Source organism: Tiliqua scincoides, chromosome 8, assembly GCF_035046505.1.
Source record: "Tiliqua scincoides isolate rTilSci1 chromosome 8, rTilSci1.hap2, whole genome shotgun sequence".
NCBI classification, from domain to species: Eukaryota; Metazoa; Chordata; class Lepidosauria; order Squamata; family Scincidae; genus Tiliqua; species Tiliqua scincoides.
The window spans coordinates 40,024,688-40,050,425 of NC_089828.1; the positions used below are offsets into that span (position 1 = coordinate 40,024,688).

Genomic DNA, 25,738 nt, shown 5'->3' on the forward strand with positions numbered 1-25,738 from the left:
AAGTTTTTACAATAATTGTTCTATGGGCAACTTGTAGATTCCACTTCCAGATGGAATCCTTCATGTGTGGTCAATATCTGGCATCTGGGTATGCCTTCCAAACTTCCAGCAGGAGCAGCTTCAGGTCAGCCGACCTGTTATCCTTTCTTGGAAGCTGAATTTCCACGCACCTCCACATTCCTGCAGCAGTGCTTGCGAGTCCATCATCCTCTTACAGTGAGGTCACAACAGCGATTCCTCCTGGCTCTGTCCTCCCACCACAGCTTAGTCAGCTTTCAGTCTCCCATACAGAATTCAACCAGGACCAGCCCTGCTTAGCAGCCTTCACTCAACCACCAGACCACATCTCCTTCCCAGATCATGCCTGAATGGCCCAGCTAGCTCAGAATTATCTACTCCAGTGTTTCCCATACTTTTTAGAGGCGCTTAGAGGCTGTTGCCTGATTTATAAAAGTCAAGCTGTGTGGCTATAAAGGTGATTGGGCAGCCGTTTGCTCCCCTCCCCCCCCCCCCCGTAGCAGGTTGTTTAAGCATCTTGAGCTGCAATCCTAACCACACTTTCCTGAGAGTAAGCCCCATTATACAAAATAGGACTTATTTCTGAGTATACCTGGTTAGGATTGTGTCCTTGATCACATAACCTAATTTGCCATGTCAGTTTCACAACCAATCAAAAATTGGGTCATGATCCACTGGTTAGGTCCAGACACACAATTTGGGAACTGCTGATCTATCCCAAATGGTAGCCACTCTCTGAAGTTCCCAAGCAGTGGTATCTCCCAGCCCAACACGAAGACCTCAAAGATTGAAATCTGGAACCTTTAGCATGCAAAAACAAGCACTCTACCATTGAGCTACAACTCCTCTGAGTAGAGCCTGAGTTCTGGTTGGCTCAAATTTGGCTCAAAGTTCTGGTTGGCTCAAAGTTATGGCTAAGGGGCAAGCAGTGGTGCTGTAAAAGATTTGGTCCAGTTTCTCCAGTTCTCACCAGTGGCCTCACCAGTCAACTAGGGGCCCTGCCATCCATGGTAGTTAGTATTTGACACTCTAGTTGATGACATGAAGCAGAAATCAGTAAATGTCAGTTGAAACTTTGGTGTCACACAATCTAATGGTGGTCAGATTTTGTTTCCACTCTCAACTATATGCAAATCAGCAGTAGGAAACGGGATGGGGGGGGAAGGAGAGAAATGGAGAACAGAGAATCCAGTCATTGTAAACAAAAGTTTATTGGAAGGGAGATATCTTTGTTTCCCCAGAGTGATACAGAGAAGTTTGTACTGCTGTAGCATGCAGGAGCTGCAAATATTCAAAAGATGAAAGGTCAGGGGGGGGGGAGGGCTGGGAGGGCAAAAGTCACAAGAGAACTTACGTCATAGTAGCCCACAGATTACCTCAAGGGCCGCATGCTTCCCACACTCTATTTACAGTGTGCTTTTCTCTGTGAGGAGGAGGCACTGCCCTGGGGACACACACACAGCCAGCCAGTATGCAACTCTCCATGGTGCAGCTGAAATTTTCCTGGATCTCTCTTGTGCAACCTGGGTTGCCAGCCCCCCCATTACTTGCCCCCCCCCAACAAATCCACAGCTTCGGGACTCCTAGTGCATACATGGGAACAATGGCAACACAAACTGAAGACAGTCATTTTTAGGGGAGGCTTCTAATGCCATCCATCCCACCCCAGCATAATCAAAGATCAAACATGAGAATCATTTTGCAAAATTGAACCAAAGGTATGTTTTGTTCAAACCTGTTTCCCACAGTGGCCAGCCTCAGGCCCAGCTTCCTAAAAGAAATAGCCCTCTCTTGTTGCTTGTCCTCAGCACTTGATTCTCAGAGGTAACCTGTCTCTACACATGGAGGTTCTGGTTGGCTAAAAACAAATATTCAGCCAGGTTTCCATCACAGGTACAGTCTAATACAGATTTCAGAATTTGTGTGAACCATCTGTTCCTTGGACAAACTCTTGTCTTACGAGCAGGGTGCATCCACAATGCAATTTGAACTGTTCTGGACTGGGCAACAGTCACAGCTTCCCCACAAAGAACTGTGGGAATTGTAGTTTACTAGAAGCATGGAGACTTCTGACATAAAGTAGATCTAGAATTCTCAGGGTTCCAGGAAGAAGTGGGGATAACAAGCAGGGTTGAAACTGTGATAGATTAAATACACAATGTAGGTGTAATGCTGGAAGAAACCTTTCCTGTTTCCCAGGCTAAAATAGAGTACCAGTTTCGCATTTAGATAAATCAAAGTGCTTCACATACATTTATCTGGGTAAGCCTGACAACAGCCTTGTAAGCCCTGTAACCTTCATCAGTTCCCCTTGTGAGGGGAAGAAGGCTGACAAGATGGGGAAGGGGGGGTTGGAGTGAGGTATAGAGGGAGTGGCTTGACTAAAGCCACCTATCAATTTCACTGCAGAAGTGAGATTTGAACTCAGGACATTTCAGTTGAGTCTGTTAGCTACTGTCCTACACTTTGAATTCTTCTTGAGGTTGTTACCATGAAGCTATCAATAATCTGCTCCTTTCCTCCCTTAAAATGCCCTTTTCAGGGGCCAGTTCTGACAACCTGCTTTTCCTTCTATGTATGTGTGGACTTTCAGAGCTGCCACTGCGGTGGGAATCAAGAGTGACTTGGTCCTGTGACCCATTCATCTATGCAGAGCCTTCAGTAGCCCTAAGTGCCACCTTTTATCTGTTAGGGCTCTTGGACCCTGAATAGTCACATGAGAGAGAAATTCAACAGGTGCTGTTTCCTCTATCATAGCATGTTTTCCATGCTAGGAAAATGTGCACCAGTTGAACTACTGTCTGTGGCATTGCTAAAGGCTCAGGAGCCTCTGTCAGAAAAAGGGTCATATGAAGTAGTCCACACAAGGCAGTTGTTTGATCTCTTTTTCTGATACCACTTTTACATTTTCCTCAGCTGGATCTGTGCTAGTGTTTCCCTAAGCAGAGCTTCTGTATCTTTAAGAGCTGCTTTTTGGATAGGAATTCAACTATGTGTAACTATGTGTGTAACTTTTCCTGTTGAATTTTCACCACAGAAGTCTCAAAGGGAGGGGAAACCAAAGGTGACAGCCCCACATAAGGACGCTTCTAAGTGGATACATGCTCCGAGGAAGTTTGAAATTTAAAGTAGGCTGGAACAAGATGCCGCTCCATCTCACCAGCCTGTATGGGATGCTGATGAACAGCCATATTCCACAGGGATGAGCAGTGTTGATATAAGTGCTCTAGTGCTGAGGGGAGAGAGGGTGTTTACAATGTTACCACCTATTTTCCTGATAGGACTTCTGGATAGTGCAGCTTCCCCAGCCATAGAGATACAGTGACAGGAAAATCCTCATCTGCTGAATATCTGCCTGTCACAACCATTGGAGGAAAAACCAGGAAAAAAATGTTATACATTTTGCATACATAGACCATCCCATCAATAACAGCAAATTCTCTAAAATTGACTGCAGTTGTCACATTGTGACTTGTAATGGAGTCAGATGAAAGGTTACCTGCTAAGCCCAACAAGGAAAGATGGGAAATGTGGGAAGTACAGCCCTGGGGGACAGGAAGACAACACTTCTATGCTGAGTGATCAGCTTTTCTCTCCCCAAATCATTCTAGAAAAATCCTTAGTGTGAGAGGGTTTGCAATTGTGAGGAAAAGGGGAGGGTGGGAGGTTGGAGAACATAAGTGCCCTGCAGGATCAGATCAGACCAATTTTGTCCAGCATCCTGTTTCCAGCAATGACTAGCCAGATGTTTCTGGGAAGCCCATAAGCAGCCACAAAGGCAGCAACCTTCTCCCTTTGATTTGTTCCCAGCAGTTACTATTCTGAGGTAGACTGCCTCTGCACATGGAGGTCTCATTCAGAACTCATAACTAATAGAGAAGGAGAGGAACAAGCAACCAAATAAAATAAAGTAATACAGAAACAAACCTACTTTTGAATGTTAGGAAATATGTTGCATCTGCACACACAACCCAAACAAGAAGGAATCACACACAGTCAGTGCTACCTCCTACTAGTGCTTTCTGCTCATCCCTCTTCCCCAGTGCAAAGGAGCAAAGGGTGGAATCCTGGTTTAGAAATGAAAATTGTGCTTCTCAAGGTTACACCAAGAGCAACCTTCCACCAGAAGGCCTCACTACCTCGCATTGGTGTGCAATCCTACCCCAGACCAAGACCTTGTGGCACTATGGGTCTTAGCAGCAAGAAATGATTTTTGTCATCAAATTGAGTTTAAAAACCCAGCAAAAATCAGCTCCAAACTTTTCCTGATCAAAAATTCAGAGGCATGAAAAGCAGTTATTCAGGACATGAAACTCAAAGATGTGGTTCAGAAGCAACATTAAAAAATATGTTTTTTCATAATCATTATACTGATTGATAAAATCTGATTAAAGCATTTTACAGTTTAATTTGATGCATGTTTATTCAGCAACTCGCTCTCAGGTAAGTGTGGATAGGACTGCAGACTTACCATCCTGCTGCACTGAGGCTGTTCTGAGAAATAAGTCTCACAGTGTTCAGTGGGACTTTTTTCCAAACCTAGAGCAATAGCATTGTGCTGTCAGTACTGTAACTGTTGACATTTGCATATACTTGCATGTGAATAACACAAGGAATTTAAAGCAAGACTTTGTTTCTTTGTTTTTAGAGGAGTAATAGCAGGTACTATGTCAGAAGAGGCATTCATTCCCTCATGTGTGAGAAAAGGGGGGATGCCTCTTCCATCTTTAATTTTTACACATTATAAGTTCTTCCCCTTAAAAATAATTAACTTTAAAAAGCTTTTGCCTGACAAATCAGCAAATCCTGATTGTTTAATTGAAAGATATTTCCATCAAATAAAGATTGTAGCCATCTGTCTGTTTACTGCAAATAGAAAATGTGTGTGGCATTTCATGCAGGAAATCTACAAAATGTAGGATTTTCAGCACAAGTAGCTTTCAACCAAGTTTAAAGGAGAGTTTATGTTAGGATTTCTCAACCTCATTTAAGCCAGGGATGAACACAGCAATGTCTCTCTACTGGATGTAGACAGAGTTCTCCCTCCAGCTTGTGTAATTCACTCTGGGATATCTACACTTAGTGAACTAACAAATTCTTCTTCCTAGGGAATCCTGGAAACTGTAGTTTATGAGGGGATCCTAGGACTCCTTTGGCACAACAGCCTGTAAAGCATTAAAGGAAATTTGAAAGAAGGAAGGATGCTCACAGCATCAGTTTTCATCCCACTTATAATAATAGAAGTGTGTTCATGATGCTTTTACACAAAAGTTATTGTAATCCTTACAACTGTCCTGTAAGATAGGCCAGTGTTAGTGTCTCCCCTGCTTTACAGATGGGGAGCAGGAGGCTCAGAGATTGTCAAGTCAGCAGCCTGGCAGATGGAAGATTCAAACCAGGGACTTCCTGATTAAGGGCCAAATCCTATCCAATTTTCCAGCACTGGTGAAGCTATGCCAGCTGGGCATGTGCCACATCCTGTAGTAGTCACAGAAGCCTTCTCCAGCTAAGGGAATGTTTGTTCCCTTTCATCAGGGTTGCATTGCAGCTACACAGTCATTGGAAAGTTGGATAGGATTGGGCCCTCAGTCTCTGCTAACATTTACTCAGAAGCAATTCCATTGTATTCAATGGGGCTTACTCTCAGGTAAATGTGTTTAGGATTGCAACCTAAGGGCCCAATCCTATCCAACTTTCCTGTGCAGGTGCAGCCCTGAGGAAAGGGAGCAAATATTCCCTTACATGGAGGAGGCCTGTATGACTATCGCAGGATGCAGCAGGTGCCCCATTGGCACTGCTGCACCAATGCTGGAAAGTTGGATAGGATTTGGCCCTTAGCTACTTGGGTAATTGTAGGAGAAACACACACACTGTGTGTGCTCACAGCAAAAAAAAAATCACCTTTCATAAATCACCTTCAAGTCTGAACAAAGGAATCTCTATTTCCAGGCTAAGAATTCTGAGCACCTTTCCACCCTAAACTACAACTCCCAGGATTTTTGGAGAATCCATCATGGATATAAAATCAATACATTTCTGCAGAGTGAGAGGGACCAACCTGTAGCTGGGCAAAAATGGGTTTTAATAACTTGTATGATGATTATTTAATAACATGGAAAGTCATGATCATTTGTAAATCTGTGCATTACAATTGTGCAGAGTGAAATTTTCCCTTTGGGTTTCCTCCTCTTCTGTGTTTCAGGTCTTCCTAAGCCATTCAGACTTTGTGCTGGGGGTACTGGAGAGGTTAAATATTGTAACATATATCCCCTTCCCCAAAGTCACACTCTCCAGCTACAATTTTGCAGTCAAAATGAACATTTCATGATTACTGCTTGGGCCAGTGCGTCTCATTACGTCTCATGACATTAGTCATTAAAACTTCTGACCTAGTAGTTCCCAATAGTGTGATATGAGAAATAAACTATTATCAGCTCCTGTGAGCCAAACACAATCCAAGAGGAGTCTGCTTGCTGTATCTCTGCATGATCCACTATTCTGGCCTTGCCTCCTTCTAAAGAGCCTTCCCAGTGTGTATAAGTGTGGTCATTTTGACATATTCCTGCATCGGTTCATTCCAGTTCAGAAATTCAGTAGAATTACCTTCCCTTGGAGAACAAAGCCTATCATATCTCTGCATGAGTTACTGCTCTGGGATTTCTGTCTTCTAGTTAAGAGGCATGCTCATATTTCAGTGACTTGTGCAGATATGTAAGAAATGGGTTTGTACTCCAAAAGGAAATATTTTCAGCACAGCTATCAGGAGTTTGGAAAACACAAAGCTGGACTGAGTCAGTGACTGAGGCTGCAATCCTAACCACACTTTCCTGAGAATAAGCCCCGTTGAACAAAATAGGACTTACTTCTGAGTACACCTGGTTAGGATTGTGCCCTGAGTCTACTTTCTCCATCTGTCAAACTTTGTCCATGCATGGAGGACACCTGTGGCTCCACAGCCAGCTGAAACAGTTGGGATGCAGACTTACAGCTCAGAGAAGGCACCATGATTTACCCTTAATTCTGTCCATCACTTTTATCATTCCACCTCTATACCGTACCATGTCTACCAATCTGTTCCTGATGTGAAAATTACTCTTTCTTCAAGATAAAACAGTATAATTATTGAGGGAAAGGGGGAAAGTGGAGCACACAAACACACAATTGCAATCCCAGCTCAGAGGCTACCAAGAGTAATTTGGTGGAAACTAAATTCCAAAAATGCTGGAACCCCCACCAAGGTACCCAAGGTGAAATTATCAATGGATTAGCCCTGCCTAAAAAATTAAAGCAGCCTGAAACTTGTTCAATTATCATGGTTTCAAACCCAGGAACTGAAGTTCTTCAAGAAGCCCAGGAATTCTTAGCATCACCCCTATGCTGGGCCAGTTTATGGACCTCTAATTTCCTGGATTCTTTGCAGGAAGCCAGAGCTCTTAAATGGATATCAAACTGGTTTAAATGTCTGTAGTATAGAGAGGAACCACATCACCACCTATTCTCAGCTACTGTTGCTTGCCTTTCCTGCTGCTGGCCTTCTGAGAAAATGGAAAGCCTGGGACAAGAGAGCAGCACTGGACCTCAGCCTTGGGCAATGACCCCTCCCAGGTCTAAGTTGGAGCTTATGTCACAGCATGAGCTACATTCATCAGAAGGACTTTAAGAATGTGCATTTGCATGGAAGTAACACTCTAGAACTTCATTTAGGAGGTGGAGGAAGTAGATGGGGACAGGAGAGGGGGAGACTGATGACTGCTTAAATTATTTTTGAATTCTCTTTTGCAGTTGGTACCACCCTACTGTTACCAGGCAGGGGGGGGGGGCGGGGACCCAAGGTGGGAGAAGCAACGTTGGGAAGCTCCAAATCCTTTCCAAACCTTGTGCGCAGCCTTCCAAAACCTTCCTAGCAGCTGCTTTTGCTATGATTTCATGATCGCTGTTAAATTCTGTCCTGTAATCTTTGCTTCTCAACCCTTTGGTGGACATGGGGGAGGGAGTGGAGCAACATCCGAGCCTGTCCTGCCCACAACCTCTTGGAAAGGAGGAGTATTGCAAAGGGGAGGAAGAGTCCAATGAGGAACCACCGGGACGAAGAAAACCCCAAAACACACGCACACAAGAGGCCCCCCTTTTGACTCAAGTGGAATCTCCTTGGTGACCCCTCTCCCTGACAATTTGTACGCCTGGGGGGAGCACAGGTCTCCTCCTCCTCTTCCTCCCTCTGCCCCTCCCCAAGTGGGATCAGGGTCTCTCATTTTCATTCTCTACTTTGCCCCTCCTCTGTCATGAAACCCCGCCCCTTCTGCGAGGAGGGAGGTTACCAAGCCAAGCCACACCCCTTGGATGGGCTCCCTATTTCACAGAGGAGGGAGTCCGCTCAATGCCACTGTATTTCAGGAGGTGACTGAAGTCTGTGAGGGTGTGCTGGGGGCCCAGTGTGGGTGCCCGCTGTGCCCGGGCATAAGCCGCCTGGCCTTCCCCGCTGTTGAAAGTGTGGGTGCGCTTCAGATGCGTGTTTGCCTTGCTGGCTGCATTGTTACTATTTGAGTTCAGCTTTTCAGGGTTCCACTGAGTGGAATCCCCTGTTTCCCCACTTGGGGCCGACACCACCCGCCGCCTATCTGGACTGTCGTGCGGCGTGATGGGCAGTTCACCACCGTAGGAGCTCCGGGTTCCGCCGGGTCGGTGTGAAGGTGGTACTTGCTGCAGTTGCTGCTGCTGCTGCTGCTGCTGTTGTGGGACACTCCTTGACCCTTCTCCGCTGCTCACCGGCAGGTAACGCATGTCCAGTGAGAGGTCTCCAGTTTCTCCCTCCAGTTCTTGGTCCATTAACATGGAATGACAGGAGATGGGGATGACACGGCCAGATGTCATATGATGAGGGGGCACTGGGGTGTGACCTGCATGGAGAAGGATGACCGAGGACGGTGGGTCTCCGCCACGGATGGAAGCATTAATGAGGTTGTGGCTATACTCCCAGCTACAGGGCTTAGGGCACCTTTTCTGTTGCAGAGGGGTCTGCTCTGGTGTGGGGAGCACCCCTGAATCCAGATCATGCTGGCTCACCTTGATGAGTCCCTTGGGCCACCCATTCTGCATGAGTGGAGCCAGTAAGTTCTCCGGTTGCCCACCGGTGCCCCGCGACCGCCGCTCACCCAGCCGGCTGACGCTCACAACTGACTCGCTGTGGGACAGTATGTTCTCCTTATCTTTGCGGCGGGCCAACTCCTTCCGATCGCGGTGTCCAATGAACCAGCAGACGCTGAAGCCTGAGATCACAGCCCCGATGACAAAGGCTGCCACGGAGGAGATCACTAGCAAGTTCACAGACACCAACCCATCAGGTTCATCCACAAAGCTTTCTGTCACCAGCCCTGAGGATGAGAGAAGACATTGAGTTGGGCCTGTTGGGATGCTCATAGTGCAAACAAACATATGGGTTGATGTGGCCATTGTCCCACTAACTCCAAAGGATTATAGTCAATCTACACAGTGCGGTCAATGCTTGTTTTTCCTGCTTTAAAAAAAAAAATAGATAGCATGTTGGGAGGATTGAAAGCTGATGAAGCCACAGCAGGTCTTTAATATTTAACCCCTATCATGTTTTGATTGTTGAAAGCCAATGTGAAGAGCACATGGGGTTCAATCCCAGTTGGAAACATGGGGTGGGGGAGAAGCAAAATATTAAATCTCCCTTCCCCCACACTGTTGTTTTGGCCACCCTTCCACTGCATTATTTAATTGGGAGGGGGGAACAACCAGAGAACAAACAGGACAAAATGTACACTCTGTGTAACATACTGTGTACTGTACAATGTATAACAGCTCAATCCTATGCCTACTCAGAAGTAAATCCCATTAGAGTTAATAGGGCTTACTCCCAGGAAAATGCAGATAGGATTGGGCAGTAACTTTCCTACTCCAGACCGTCCATAATCCTTCCCAAAAGTAATATAATCATTTATGTTGTGCTTTTCCTGAGTGTTCAAACCTCTTCAGAATCATAAGAACATAAGAACAGCCCCGCTGGATCAGGCCATAGGCCCATCTAGTCCAGCTTCCTGTATCTCACAGCAGCCCACCAAATGCACCAGATAACAAGAGACCTGCAGCCTGGTGCCCTCCCTTGAATCTGGCATTCTGACATAGCCCATTTCTAAAATCAGGAGGTTGCACATACGCATCATGGCTTGTAACCCGTAATGGAATTTTCCTCCAGAAACTTGTCCAATCCCCTTTTAAAGGTGTCCAGGCCAGATGCCATCACCACATCCTGTGGTAAGGAGTTCCACAGACCAACCACATGCTGAGTAAAGAATCATAATCTTGTTAGTCCTTGCAACAGTCCTGAAAGGTTGGCCAGGATGGGGAGTTTGCTGCAACTTCCAGAAGCCCAGAATATGGCATTGAAGAAGGAATTAAAGTTTTGAGAATCTCTGCTTCTTCCTCATTTAAAAAAAGCAGAGATTTAAAAAAGTGGTTTCTAGCCCTTGTGGAGGTGAAGTTAAGGTTGCAAGAGTATGGATAGTGATTGTCAGACTCTCTGAAGCAAGCAAGAGAGCTGAAAGGGATTACTGGCACATGGGGATAGAGCTTTGCTCCTTCATACCTTCCCCTATGAGATTGGCAAAAACAGAGTTACACAAAATAATTAAAAAATATGAAAATGAATGCTATTTGCACAATGTATACAGGTCATGGGATTTCATTTTTCTTGGTGCGGAACAGCCCTCTGCCTCCTGACTGTGGAGTGATGAGCAACCCACAGGGTTCATGGTTGATGCAAGAGTCGAACCAGAGACATCTGGTGAGCATCTCTGCCACTTATCCACTATGCTACATCTGAAGCCAGCAATGATGGAGAAACACACACCTTCACAGTCCCCAAGTTGAGAAGTCCTGCCACCCATGATGTCTTGTTCAAAGGCAACCCTGCAGGAGGACCAAGAGGAGGGGCGGGGGGGGGGGGAGAGAGAGAGAGAGAGAGAAAGAGAAGACCAGCATTAGAGAAAGCGAAGGGATTGTTTTGTTTAACTGGGCAGGAGTACTAACTAAATGACTTCATAAGATAGGTGGTAGTGTCACCATAGCACATCTTCAGGTAGCTGCTGTGGCTCCAGTCCCCTGGAAGAGCCCACTACTGACATCAGACCTTTCTCCATTACCCTGCAAATGCCTGATCTTGTCTGATCTCAGAAGCTAAGCAGGGTCAGGCCTGGTTAGTACTTGGATGGGAGACCGCCTGGGAATACCGGGGGGCTGTAGGCTACCATAGTCTTTCGAGACTGAAGGTTGCCAACCACCATGATTTAGAGGCTTTCTCATTGGCTACCATTTTTTAATCTACTTTATACTTCCACTTTACAAGTAGGCTGAAACCTTAAACACACTTATCAAAATCAATAGGACTTGAAATATACTTTGGATGAGAATGTTAGCTTGAAATATACTGCTGTGTATTATTTCTATTTTAGAAATTTTACATGTGGGACTAAGCTTGCACCCCCTAAATACACTTCTAAAATACACTGGTCTTTAAACTGTTCTGATGCAGCCCCTGGATCCTGAACCTGGTACCCTCTTCATTTGATCAGGGCTGGCTCAGCCATGAGACCACGTGAGCCAGTTGTCTCCGGCCACTGATAGGAGCAGCAGTTGTCTCAGGCAGCATCCATCTACATTCACCAACAGCTCCACAGTACCCCCCTCCACACACTCCCTGGATCAAAAAAGGAAGGCAAAGTGGAACAGGAAGTGTGGAGAGGGGGGGAGAGTGGTAGGCTTCCACACTTCCTCTTTTGCTTCTTCCCTTTCTTATTTTTTCTAATTCAGGGAGTAAGAGGTGTGTGCATTACAGCGGTGTAGCTGGAAGGAGTGCTGCCCTGGGCCATATCTTCCAGTGCCACCCCTCCCCCTCTGAATGTGAGTAGAACTGCGCTCTGGTCATGTTTGGTGGGACTGCAGGGGTGAGCTGAGGGGCAGGACCCTGGTGGCCATGGCATGAGTGACATTTCCCCACCTGGGAAGAGTGCTTCCTGGGCTATAGTGACCCCTGTGACCCCCCCTTCAACTGCACTAGTGGTGCATCACCAGGTAAGGTAAGCAGTATGTGGTCCACCACCTCAAGTGCCAGGAGGTCTTGGGCTGGCCCTGCACGTGGCCTACAAGCATGATAAGCTCAGCAATTAAATTAATGCTTTGTTTGCAAAAGGTCCCATGTTCAGTCTGCCATCTCTAGTTGAAAGGGGCATAGAAAGACAGAGGAGAGAGACTGATGGGTGGTGGAGACAGAACCTTATTTCATGATAGCATGTGCACCTGTGAGGGCCATGATCCCTTACTCTGAGCAAATATACCCACAGTGTTGCTGTGTTTTAAGAAGAAACAGAGGTTCTTACCCAACTTCCTTCTATCCTTCATCTCTCCTTACCAACAAAATAATCAGGGAAAGGGCTTGTGTCACTTGAGCTTACCTGGTGCTTGGATCCAGGAAAATACAGGAGCCTTCAGGGGTCCAGCCACAGTATGGGTCGCGGCTCCCCAAGCAATTTCTGAAGAATAGAAAGTGAGGAAGAGAAAGATTAATAGAATTCATTGGATGATATCAGAACTGAGGAAACTCAGCTGAGGCTATGTGTGGTGGGAGAAGGCAAGAGAAGAGAACTACAACGCCCAGGGTTTTTAGGTGGGAAGCCACAAGTACCACAATCTTGGTGCCAAGGCAGTTCAAATTCGATACCAAGAAAAACTGGATTCTGCAACCTGTACTGATGATGCAAATTGAGCTTCATAGTCATGTATTTTCTTTTTGCATATCTCTTTTAATTTTTTCAAATTTTGCACAATTTGTCTAATTTTTAAAATCAATGTTTTAATGCTTTGCTTTGATGTGTTTTTTTCTTATTGTTGTGATGCATTGTACATTTATTTTGGTTCTTTGTAAGCTGCCTTGCTTTGGCACGGGAAAGGCAGGATATACATTTTTCAAATAAAATAAATAATTAATAAATAAATCCTATTTGCCATGTTTACTCTTCTACCTAGTTAATTCTGCTTCGTTAGTTGGGGAGGGTCAAATGTCCATTCAGGACATTGAAGCCCTCTCATCTCACCCCTCAATCATAGAATCAAAGGGTTGGAAGAACCTACAAGGTCATCTAGTCCAACCCCTACCTGTAGCAGGAAATCCTCTGCATGAAGCTCTCTAGTGAGGTAGAATCCACCACCTCCTTCAGCAATCTGCTCTATTGCCAAACCACCATCAAGAATTTCTTCCTGATATCCAATAGGAATTCCTTCTGTAGTTTGTACCCATTTGTTCTAGTTCTGCTCTTGGAGGCAGTTAAGAACAAATTTGTTGCTTCTTCCATATGACAGCCTTTCAGGCATTTGAAGAGCACAATCATATCCGCTCTCAGCCTTCTCTTCTCTAGGTTAAACAGTCCAATATCTGGAAATCTTGTTACATGCTAACCCTAGAAATCTTATTCAGCTTCAGCCTTCTTTTGGCTCATTGCTCACACATTTTGAAGTAAAGGTCAGACCTTGTCATCCATGGATTTGACTCAATGCGGATCCGCAGACTCACATTAAGGCCCAACCTGCACCCTCTGGACACAACCAGGAGTTTGGACCTGTATCCTCTGGACACAACAATCTCCGTTAGCCTGCTGGAGGCCTTTAAGATGCACTTCTTAAAAAAAAACACAAAACCACAAGTGTGGCTTAGATGTCTCAGAACACCCTCCAGACATGACTAGAGGACACATCCAGTTGTGTTTGGAGGGTACAGGTCGGGCTGCCTGTGGATTTGTTTGTCCATGGTTTTTGGTAACCATGGGGATTCTGAGAACGAAGCCCCCATGGATGCCAAATCAGACTATATGTTCTTTCTGCCATAAGGACTAATAACTTTAATAATAAAAATGAAGCTGGAAGCTGAAATGTGTGCTGAATACCATGTCCTACACTTATGAAATCTGTGCCAAACATACAGTTTTGTCTTTTTCTTGCAATTTGAGTCCTAGAGTCAAAGAAGATTTTTTAAAAAAACAACCATGAATGAACAGCTATAATGGAACACTGAGTATCCATTTGCAATATGGTGGATTCAAAAAAAAGGCCAAGGAAAAACTTACTGCAAACATTAGTTTGGCTAATAAAGAGACATTGGTAACTATCAGGGTGACACACTCAACCTTTTGCACCAGATTAGCCTCATATTACTAATATCTTAAAAAAATTTCACCCTGCCTTTCTCCTGTTAACTAAAAAGAAGACAATATCCCCCTCCCAATCATAAAGGCACAACAGCAGCAATTAAAACAACTCATGAACATAAGCAACAAAGGGAGGATCACAGATCCTAAAAATTCATAAAATGTCTGCGAGAAGAGGTCTAGCATGCCCACTGCAGCCCCTGAACCCTGTGTGACAGCCCCTGAACCATCTGAAATTGTACAAAGTTATACCATTTTATAGGCAATGATTTATATCACATATTCTATCAGTTGCTTTAGAGCCACATTTCTCAACCAGTGGTACTCATACTAAAGGTGGTTTCTGGTAGTACCCACAGGACCCCCAGAACTCTGCCGCCTGGCAGCGAGACCAGCAATGCAATGTGACAAGCAGTGGTAGGAGCCTCGTCGGGCAGATCTCCAGCATGCACTTTTCACACACTTGAAAAAGCCCCCCATGCATCCTGAGCTGATGTTTGTTGCATCATGTCTGACCTCCCAATCCAGAAGTAACTGGTGATGACACTGCCAGTTATTTCCAGTGGTACTTCCATAGGTGAACCATAGGTGAAGTGGTATGATGAGCGATAAACATTGAGAAGTACTGCTCTGGATTGCTAATCCTCAGCCAGTTAATCAGTTTGATTAAGCAATAAAAACCCCTTTTCCCTTTTAAAAAGCACTCCTCAATTAATCAGGCAATATATTTAAAAATGATAAGTACTTTCAATACAAGGGGTACCTTCACAGAAGAGGCATTCCCCCATTGTTCTCCTGCAGGAGAGAATGCCTCTCCTGTCATGGCAGCTGCTGTGACACATAGTTTCTAAAACCAAAGTACCTATTTTCCTTCAGAACTATTTTATTCATATGCAAATAGAAGATTAGTCTAACTGATTGATTAGTCTATTAATACTCTTAATAGACTAAGATTTAGTTGGTGACAACTCTACAATAAATTGACTAAATAGTTAATGCCTGTGGTGGAATGTGCTTTGTAGTTAGCTTGGCTGTATTGGCATATTCATTCATCTTAGTTTCCCATTTTTCTGTTGAAGGTGTTTTTCTCATTTGCCAGTATTTGGTCTATAAGATCTTCGTTGCTGTTTTTACGGAACATGGCAGTCCTTGAGAATTTCTATGAATAGAGCACAAGTCAGTAAAAATATCAAAGGTTCAGTTTAGTAAGGATACCAGTAATTCTTTAACCTGCTCTAGTAACTTCAAAATGTTATTTCTTAGCAATTGGATAAATCCTATCTTGATAAACTTGATTTTGCTGCCTACTGGCAATTGCCACAAGGAAGACTGAGTGAGCATTTGAAACTTCCAGTTCCTTCCTCCTCCTCAAGTTCCTGGCCTGCCTCCCCAAATTATCAGTGTACACATGCTCATCCCCTAAAATTGTTGACCACATGCAAAACAGTTGATGCATCATTGCATCAAAATTATGTTCGTGCAATGTTTTACCAATATGCATATGCACATGTGTGCATTGATAAAACACTGCAAAAGCTCCCCACATTTATGTATATATGATGTGACCATATATATAATTCTACTTAGAATTTTTTTGAGTGATGCTTAACCAATGCATAGAAATGCAAGCGTGCATCAGGAAAACACTGCACAAAAAGAATCATGATGAAACAACTTAGATCCTTTTTGTAATGTTTTATCACTGTGCACTGATAAGCTAGAGGACAGGAGGAAAGCTGCACATGAACTAAAGGAACTGAAACATGGGAACCTGCCATTTTGAGTCAGATCACTGGTTCTGCCAATTCCCTGGGGGCTAGCACTGTCTCTGCACTGAGCTCACCAGTGAAGGCACTAGCTCTCCAGTTTTTCAGATGGGTCATTCCCACAGCTATCTGGAGATGCTGCCAGGAATTGAACCTGCAGGAGAAGCATATGAATGTTGGAAGACTAAGAAGTGGGAGACAGCTGGATTTTCTTTCTGTGATTCTCTCTTGCACACATGAAAAGCTAGGAGCCTAGTTTCCCAAAGCAGGTGTCCCCCTCCCTTGTTGTCCCATGTCTGAGTCGATGTTCAACCCCTACAGTGTGGGAGAGCCTGAGGACAATTTCTCCCCACTTTCCCATGTCCTGCTTGGATGATCCATCTGCTGTCACTATCTCCACATCTCCAAGCTGTGACCTTTCATTCTGCAAAATTTTTGCTCTGTTTCTCAGCTATGTTTTAAATTTTCCTGCCAATATCCCTAGGGGCCAGGTATTAAATGGAGAAGTTGTGAATAACGGCATATCTGTCTCTAGCAATTGGGCAAGGAAATGTTGCCAGCACCACAGCGGGTGGTGGCCCCCACGGTGGGTGACAAATGGCTTTAATATCACTTCGTAGCAGGATGGCCTGCAGCAGTCTATGGGAATTGGCCAAGGCCTAAGAGACACATACCTCGCTCCATCCCTAAAATACGTGCATGACGGGGAACTTCATGGAACACACAGGAAAAACAAATGGAGGACACCTGCTGGGGGCTGTTTACAGACTCAACTGGGAGTTTTCTTAGAGGAATAATTCTTTAATTATTGATATCAATGAGACTGTCAGTCCATGTTTCCTTAGGTAGGTCAGAGTAATTTCCTAATGGTCAGGCAAACCCATATTGGACAGTTCTACAAATAGCTAAAATTAGCCATGTTGGTTAAATGAAATGAAACTGCCATGAAATGAAAGCAGTTTTTCTCTGAATAGCAGATACTGGGAATTTCCATAATTACCTTCATTTCCTCCTTGGAAGCACCAGAGGCATCTGGTTGGCCAGTGCTGGAAACATAATCCTGGGCTAAGGACATTGTCATGACCACACAGTGATCTGGACACTATGCAGTAGGAAGAAGCTGCTTTCTGTGGAGAGGACACTGATCCATTTAGCTCAGGATTATTTGCACTGACTGGCAGAACCTCTCCACGGTTTCAGGCATGGGACTTTCCCAGCTGTACAAGAAGATGCCAGAGCTTGTACAACCTAAAAGCTTGTACATGCAAAGCAGGTACACCCCCACTCAGCAACTGTCCTTTTTCCACTGACACACAGGGAAGGGGTTAATGGCCCAGTCAACTGAGGTGATAGAGCTGTGCACCCCAAAACCAAGCCTAGCAATCAGGGACTCCCCCCTCCAAAGCCAGGCATCCTGGAGACCACAAGCTCCTGGCTGGATACTTCAGAGTGGCCAACACTCTTCAGACTCTGGAGCAGTGATTTTCAACCACTGTACTGAGATACATTAGTGTGCCGCAAATGGTCTGCAGGAGTGCCACTGGAGTTTGGGGGACGATCATTTATTAGTAGGGCTATTGGAGGATGTGAGCTGGGAGAGAAGTGAGGTCAGATCCAGGTCAGAGAGCTGTTCCTTAAAGCTTTCCACTTCTCAGCAAGGGAGTACAGTGTAACCTTGGTATCCATGGATTTGGCATCTGAGGATTTGACTCACCATGGATGCCTTGGATATCAGGGGAAAGACACTTCTGGTTTGCTAGTCAAACAGACTTTCTGAGGCATCTGACAGGCCTTCTGAGGCCCATGGAGGCCCATGGAAGCATCCACAGGCCTCAGAAGGTCTGCTAGAGGCCTCAGAAAGCCACTTCTGGTCTGATGAGAAAACCGATTTGCATATTCACTGGGGGAAGGGGATCCTGGAACAGATCAGATAAAGGCTCAGGTAATACCAAGGACTCATTGGAACAAGTTGCCTGCTCCCTAGGACTTCTCCAGGGTTTTGAAGAACCTGCCTCTGGACACCATTGTTCTCTTATTTGGAGTTCTTGAACCTTGCATGGGTGAGCAACCCCTACTTGTTGGTTCTCTGCTTTTGCTGTCTGTTCTGGATGGCTACCAGACCTTTTCCCTCCCACTTTTCTTCGGTCTCACAGCCTTATCTAGTCTCACAGGACTAGACAAACACCAGAGCTCTACTGGATCACACCAAAAGTCTCATCTAGTGCAGTATCTTACTTCCAGCAGTGATTAACCAGATAACAACAACAAGCATTTGTATAACACTTCTGAGCATACAAGCACATTGCACATCTTGATGTAATCCTTACAACTGTGTAAGGTGGGTATATATTTTTATTCCCACAGTGCAGTTGTGGAGCTGAGACTGAGAGTAAGTGGTTTGCCTAAGGCCACTTCGGGTGTTCATGGCAGAGGTGAGATCAGAACTGGGGAGGTTTTGATTTTCAGTTCAGGCTCTTAGCCACTATGCTATATCAGATGGAATCGAACACATTTGCAGATACATACTTTGCCAATCAGTGACATCACAAATCAGTGCAAGCAGAGTTATTCTTTAATGCTACTGGCAGCCTTGCCCGCTTGAAGGGGCACACCAGGGTTGCTCTATGTCCTAAGCCCAGAAGAAGAGAAATTGGGACTCACTTCATGCAGCCTGAGTGTTGGTGGCATCTGGCCACAGGAGCCCGCACCACACAGGGAGGGAATGCCAACAGGAGGGAGCTGGAGGCTTTGTCCAGTTCCATACCCAGGAGTTTCCGTTCATCCACTTTGTCCTTACCACACCTGAAAGAAAGGCCGAGATCACAGTGAAGGTCAGCAGAAGGCTGAAGTGTAAAACAATGTAATTTACTGGAACAAATCCAATAAACCTCAAACTTCAGAATTACACAGAGTTCTTTGCTGAGCAGAATGGAAAGTAGCTGATTTCCATGTATGTATAGAAGAGAAGAGCTGCCAGGCTGCACTCTGCAATGCTCAGTTTCTAAAAAGAGAGAGGCACTGAGGCTTAATCCTGTCCAGAAGACAAGACTACAACTTGGAATCCCCCTATTTTACACAGCAGTGCAGAACCAAATGACACATTATGATGAGCATGTGGATCAGACGGAGGGTCTGCCGAGCTTCCCTTTGGGTCACTGCATATATTAAAATAAGCATATGCTTGTCAGTCACATGCTTGTTTCCCCTACCCCTAAATAGAAGCCATGGTAAAGCAGGGCTGATCCAGATCAGTATTGGCCCCCACCCCCACCCCAGATGGTTGCTATTTTTCCCAGGAGCTTTCCTGGGTGGGGGCAATTGGGATTGGAATCACAACCGGGACAAAATATTAAAGACTTATAATGTCCTGATGTGGATCAGCCCTCACACAATAGCTGCTATTTGTAGGGAAAAACCAAGCATGGGATTGACAAGCATGTGCCTGTTGCAGTGGGTACAATGGCCCTAAGGGGAGCCAGGCCCTAAGGGGTCCTCAGTCTGACCCAACACAGTTTTCTTAACATTGTGATTGTCTTTTGCTTGCATGTGAAAATGAGGACAACATTTTTTTAATACCCTGATCAAATTGTCTTCAATAATATTCCTTTGGGGGCTGCCAGTTACCCATTTTCTCCACACAAGAGCAGGTTCTTTTCCTCTTTCAGCTGCCTCAACTAAAGGGTGAGGGAAGAAGGTGGGACTATCTGCTTCAACTTACTTGTCGCTGGGGTAGGTTTCAAACTCCTCCAGAAGCAAACTCTGGCTGCTGGCCCTGATGGTTGTGGAGCTGGCACTGATGTTGGCTCGGATGAGAAACTTAAGAACTGTACCAGTGTCAGAGGCCAGGAAGACCACAGTATGATTCCTCCCAGGCCCAGCTGCAGGGTCCACCACAATCTTACGCAGTTGATGCCTGCCCAGGAGAAGAGAGACAGCAGGTTCTTTTGTTTTTGTTTGCTTGTTTGTTTTAAACATACAATGCTCATTTCCTAAGTAAATAAAAATAAGCATTCTTCTACAGACGGGCTCACAGCCTCCTTGCTACTCTGCAGAGAAGACTGAATGAACCCACAGCAACCCAGTGTAGCTTAGCATGGTTTGTGTGGGACTTAGGCCAGAGAGACCCAACTTCAGATCCTCTGCACAGCCAAAAAGCTTATGGCTAGTCACTATCTTTCAGCCAAACCCGCCTCATGGGGCTGTTGTGAGGATAAAAAAGGGGGCAGGGAAAGAAAATTAATGCTGTCCTGAAACTCTTTGTAGGAAACTGTAAGAAAAAATGTAGTAAATAGTTGTTTCTCTCTCTCCCTGTATGCTCTCAGCAACAATTCTGATAGAAGAATCTAGTGCAAAAGGAAAAACTACCATTATGTCTAATGGGACAGATAGATGTTTTGGTCAGTTTAAACATCTGGTAGATTTTTCACACACACACACACACACACACACACACACACACACGCGATGCCTTGTTCTGCATCCATTTGGAAAAGAAAAAAAAGTCAATTAGAGAAAAGTTTTCTATTGTCTCATTAAAGCTGTAATTATCTCTCCCAATTAATTCTGGCCGTTTTGGGTAAGATGCTGTGCCAGTATCACAGGGTGAGGCTGGGGGCAGATGAGTGAAGAGTGGGGAGGCAAGGTGTTGCAACTGGCAGTCTTCCCTCAATGGCTCCTTAAATTGCGGTTCATACACAAAATTGCACACACACTACACCGTGGGGACTCTGCACATCCACAGCATTCCTACATGTGTCCAGAGCCTGCACCCTCCCTCAGAATCCTGCAGATAAATTTTTTTAAGCCCAATCTGAAAAGAAAACCACAACCCCCCCCCCCCCCAATATCTCCTGGTGTGTATTGTTGGCCTGAGAGACAACAGGAATGATGCTTGATTAATTTCACATAAAATAGCAATTAAGACAGATTTAATTAGAACCAGATAGCCTTAGCTGTAGTGTTTAAGAGATTAATGAAACTGCTCATTTTCCTAACCCTTCTGCACAGCCGCAAATGCATAACACACATGCACATACACACAGAGGTTTGCAAAATATATTTTATATACATGCAAAGTGAGGGCATAAAAATGGTTAGCTAATTAATCAGTTAAAGTAAAATGGAAAAATTTTGGGATCTTATTTTTTGAGTTCCTTTTTTTATAGAATGCAATTATCTTAAACTTTATCATTCTCTCACCGAGTCATTGTCCGGATGATCCAGGGAGCATTGCCCAGAGATGGCACTGACTCGTCCATCAAAGGATGTGTCTTAACGAAATTGAGGATCTCATCCGGAAAGAAGCTGGACGAATTATAGCGCATCCCAGGAGCTGCACAACATCCAGGCCTGGGAAGCAGAAGGAGAGGTGCATAAGCCAGACTGAATGAGGGTTAGAATGTTCTTGGATAATTGCCTAGGCCGCCCCAACTCTCTTCCATGACAGAGCCCCCTCCCAATTTCAATTTTTCCCCCTGTTGCTTTAACCAGAGCATTCTTTAGAGGAGAACTAAGCAAAATTACAACTCCAGCCCAGTTGCGTAACTGAAGTGGGTCCGGGGGTACTGTGCTCCTAGGTAGTACTCTGTGAGGGGCGGCAATGCCACCTCTGTGGCAATCAACTGTGCCGTGCAACCTCCCTGCATGTTGTCATTGTCATTTGTTTGGTTCCACAGCTTCTGAGTGGCTTTCTCACCTCCTGTTTGCCTCCTGAGGGGTTTGCATTCCCCACCATGTCCTGAGAACCTGCCCCCCTTGCAGCCACTCTTCAAGTGGTTGTGTGCTTTTCTGAGCAGCTGCCTGCTTCTTCAGCATTTTTCCAAGACAAAAAAAGCAGGCAGCAGTTCAGAGCAGTATGCAACTGGAAGTAATTGTGGTGATGAAATCATGTAAACACAATTACTTCCAGGTCCGGGGAGGGGGTGGTATTTGAAGGGAGAGCCCCTACAACAGCCAGGCAGGCCACTGCTCCAGGCCCTGTGTTACTGGCGTACCTGTGGGGGGCAAGCGGGGCAAATGCCCCGGGCGCCAACCCTCCAGGGGCGCCTTGGAGCCTTGCCCTGCCCCCTCCCCCGCCAGGAGGAGCGCCCAGGAGTGCTGCGGAGAGGCAGCTTGCTGCCTCTCCATCAGTGCCTGGGTGCAGACTGAGCTGCCCCTCCCCTCCCCTCCTCTTTTATAAGAGGATAGGAGACAGGCACCCTAGAGAGGCACTTATGCTCTAGGGCACCCATCTTGTCAACTCCTATAAAGGGGGAGGGGAGGGGGGACGGTCCATCGAGCTGTCCACCACCATCCCAAGATCCCTCTCCTGATCTGTCACAGACAGCTCAGAATCCATTAGCCTATATGTGAAGTTTTGATTTTTTGCCCCATTGTGCATGACTTTACACTTACTTACATTGAAACACATCTGCCATTTTGCTGCACATTCTGCCAGTTTGGAGAGATCCTCCTGGAGCTCCTCACAATCATGTCTGGTCTTCACCACTCTGAAAAGTTTGGTATTGTCTGCAAACTTAGCCACTTCACTGCTCACCCCTGTCTCCAGGTCATTTATGAAGAGGTTGAAAAGCAGCGGTCCCAGGACAGATCCTTGGGGCACACTGCTTTTCACCTCTCTCCATTGTGAAAATTGCCCATTGACACCCACTCTCTGTTTCCTGGTCTTCAACCAGGTCTCAATCCAGGAGAGGACCTGCCCTCTAATTCCCTGACTGTGGAGTTTTTTCAGTAACCTTTGGTGAGGGACCGTGTCGAACGCCTTCTGAAAGTCCAGATATATAATGTCCACGGGTTCTCCCACATCCACATGCCTGTTGACCTTTACAAAGAATTCTAAAGGGTTTGTGAGGCAAGACTTACCCTTACATAAGCCATGCTGATTCTCCCTTAGCAAGGCCTGTTCGTCTATGTGTTTTGAGATCCTATCTTTGATGAGGCATTCCACCATCTTACCCCTCTTTCCCTTTTTAAAAATCGGTGTGACATTTGCTATGCTCCAATCCTCTGGCATCATAGCCGTTTTGAGGGACAAGTTGCATATTTTAGTCAAGAGATCAGCAACTTCATTCTTTAATTCCTTAATAACTCTTGGGTGGATGCCATCCGGGCCTGGTGACTTATTGATCTTTAATTTATCAATGAGGTCTGAAACATCTTCTCTTTCAACCTCTATCTGACTTAATTCCTTGGTCAGGAGGGGCCATTCGGGCAGCGGTATTTGCCCAGGGTCTTCTGCCGTGAAGACAGATGTAAAGAACTCATTTAATTTCTCTGCCATCTCTAAGTCTCCTTTTATCTCCTCTTTCCCTCCCTCACCATCCACAGGGCCAACTGCTTCTCTGGCGGGTTTCCTGCTTCTAACATACTTGAAGAAGCTTTTATTATTCCCCTTAATGTTGCTGGCCATGCGTTCCTCATAGTCTTGCTTGGCCTCCCGTATCACCTTCTTACATTTCTTTTGCCACAGTTTATGTTCCTTTTTATTCTCTTCATTAGGGCAAGACTTCCATTTATGGAAGGAAGCTTCCTTGCCCTTTACGACCTCTCTAACTTGGCTGGTTAGCCTTGCAGGCACCCTCCTGGACTTAGTGGAGTCCTTCTTCCTTTGCGGTATACACTTCTGCTGGGCCTCTATTAATGTTGTTTTAAGCAGCCTCCTTGTACTATGGAGAGATGGACTCTTTTTACCTTCCCTTTCAACCTCCTTCTAACCAGCCTCCTCATTTGAGGGAAGTCCGATCGTCAGAAGTCAAGCGTTTTTGTGAGAGATTAGCCCGGTATTCTTCCCCCGACATGCATGTCGAAACGGATCACAGCATGATCACTGATCCCCAATGGCTCCATAATACTGATATCTCTAACCAGGTCCTGAGTTAGAGGTCCACAATATTAAATCCAGAGTCACCTGTCCTCTGGTGGGTCCCATGACTAGCTGCTCAAAGCACAGTCATTTAACATGTCAAGGAATCTGGTCTCCTTTTGTGACCAGAACACAAATTGACCCAGTCTATATGAGGATAATTGAAGTCCCCCATGATTACAACCCTGTCCCTCCTTGTCACCTCCCTGATCTCTTTTCTCATTTCAAGGTCCCCTTCCGATTTCTGGTCTGGAGGATGATAGTACACCCCCAGTATTACATCGCTCCTGAGACCTGGTAATTTAACCCACAGAGATTCTATGGTGGAGTCGGACCCGCCTTCAATCTCTATTTTGCTGGATTCTATCCCTTCCTTAATGTAAACAGCCACCCCACCTCCAACACGCCCCTCCCTGTTCCTCCTGTAGAGTTTACAGCCCAGGATTGTGGTATCCCACTGATTTTTCTCATTCCACCAGGTTTCTGTTATGCCCACTATGTCAATGTTTTCCCTAGTCACCAGACATTCCAGTTGTCCCATCTTTGCTTGGAGACTTCGGGCATTTGCATAAAAGCATTTGTACATGGAATGCCCCAGGATGGGCTGCTTATTAGCTCCTTTGTCCCCACATCCTCTCACTGTGCCAAACTGTCTATCACATCCCATTATACTATCATTCCCAATTTCTTCTCCTAGTCTGCCTTTACCTTGGTGTTCTCTAACCTCCCCATCCTCGTCCCATAGGGATGAGGAGTTCCGAACCGGATGCCCCTTGGCTCCTGTCGGCTTTCCCCAGGGATCAGTTTAAAAGCTGTTCTGTCACTTTTTTAATGTTATGCGCCAATCAAAACAATCACAACCCACTCCAAAAGTTTGGAATGCAATGAGCCAGAACAGGGGTGTCAAACTCATTTCATATGGAGGGCCACATAGCATTCATGATGCCTGCTTAGGGCCGGCATTAAGCAAGAAGTGATGTTGTTAAACAGGTCATAACCAAAAATTAACATTTTTTTTCTCACTTAGGAACTCATTAGCTGCAAATAACAAAAGAGAAAATATATGAATCTTGATCATATTTTAAGATATGAGAGAGCCCAATTCTCATGTGGGCTGCCCTTTCAGCAGTAACACCTCAGTACTACTCAGCAGCTGAAAGCCTAAGGGCCGTATAAGAAGATTCCACAGGCCGCATCCGGCCCCGGGCCTTATGTTTGACACCCCTGAGCTAGTAGATCCTTAAAAGAAATAAAATAACATTCAAAGTACGTAGAAATAAGTGGTAGGAGAAGAAATTTAAAGTTTATTCCAGTATTAATAGGCAGTGGCGTAGCTAATGATTGTGAAGTCTAGTGCCAAGCTCAAAATGTTGCCCTGGAAATTATGTCACAACCGGAAGTGACGTCACACCCCAGCTTTTTAAAAATGAAGATTGGGAGGAACCCACCTCCTCCCCCCAGCAGTTCACCACCCACTTGCTATGCTGCCTCTTCCCAGTCAGCGGCATAGCTAAGGCATCTATCTGCTAGTTGGGGAGGGGGTCAAAGAAACTCCCAGGTGGGGGTCAAAGAAAATTTGAAAACCCCCCCCCCAGACAAAATCAAATTTAGGGCACAATCCAAAGTGTGCCTTATGCCAGCCCAAGTCCCTTGGGCCGGCATAAGAGGGTCGCAAACGAGCCGCAAAGCACGTTTGCGCCTCCTTGCCGGGAAGCTAGGCCAGCGCTCCAAGAAACGTTGGCCTGAGGAGGCTGGTATAAGTCTCCACTGCGGCTTCCCAGCAGCCACTTGTGTCAGCACGCTTGCGCCGGCACAAGCAGCCAAGGTTAGGCATGGGGGGCGGGGATGAGGTGTTTCTGGGTGGGGGGAGGGCAAGC

At 45.5% G+C, this 25,738-nt stretch overlaps 1 protein-coding gene and 1 pseudogene across 1 annotated transcript in view; one reads left to right on the plus strand and one right to left on the minus strand.

Moving 5' to 3' along the window:
* Positions 1–1,205: 1,205 nt before the first annotated feature.
* The window catches only part of SEMA6B (semaphorin 6B), a 189,721-nt gene continuing 165,188 nt past the window's right edge, over positions 1,206–25,738 (minus strand). Inside the window, exons 12-17 of the mRNA XM_066635054.1 lie at positions 21,200–21,349; positions 19,719–19,913; positions 18,662–18,802; positions 12,489–12,566; positions 10,889–10,947; positions 1,206–9,389 (exon numbers count right to left, since the gene is read on the minus strand). Of these exons, the coding sequence (XP_066491151.1) occupies positions 8,368–9,389; positions 10,889–10,947; positions 12,489–12,566; positions 18,662–18,802; positions 19,719–19,913; positions 21,200–21,349 (1,645 nt within the window). The 3' untranslated portion in view covers positions 1,206–8,367. The remainder of the gene's footprint in view (positions 9,390–10,888; positions 10,948–12,488; positions 12,567–18,661; positions 18,803–19,718; positions 19,914–21,199; positions 21,350–25,738) is intronic.
* LOC136659730 (5S ribosomal RNA) lies at positions 11,166–11,283 on the plus strand (annotated as a pseudogene).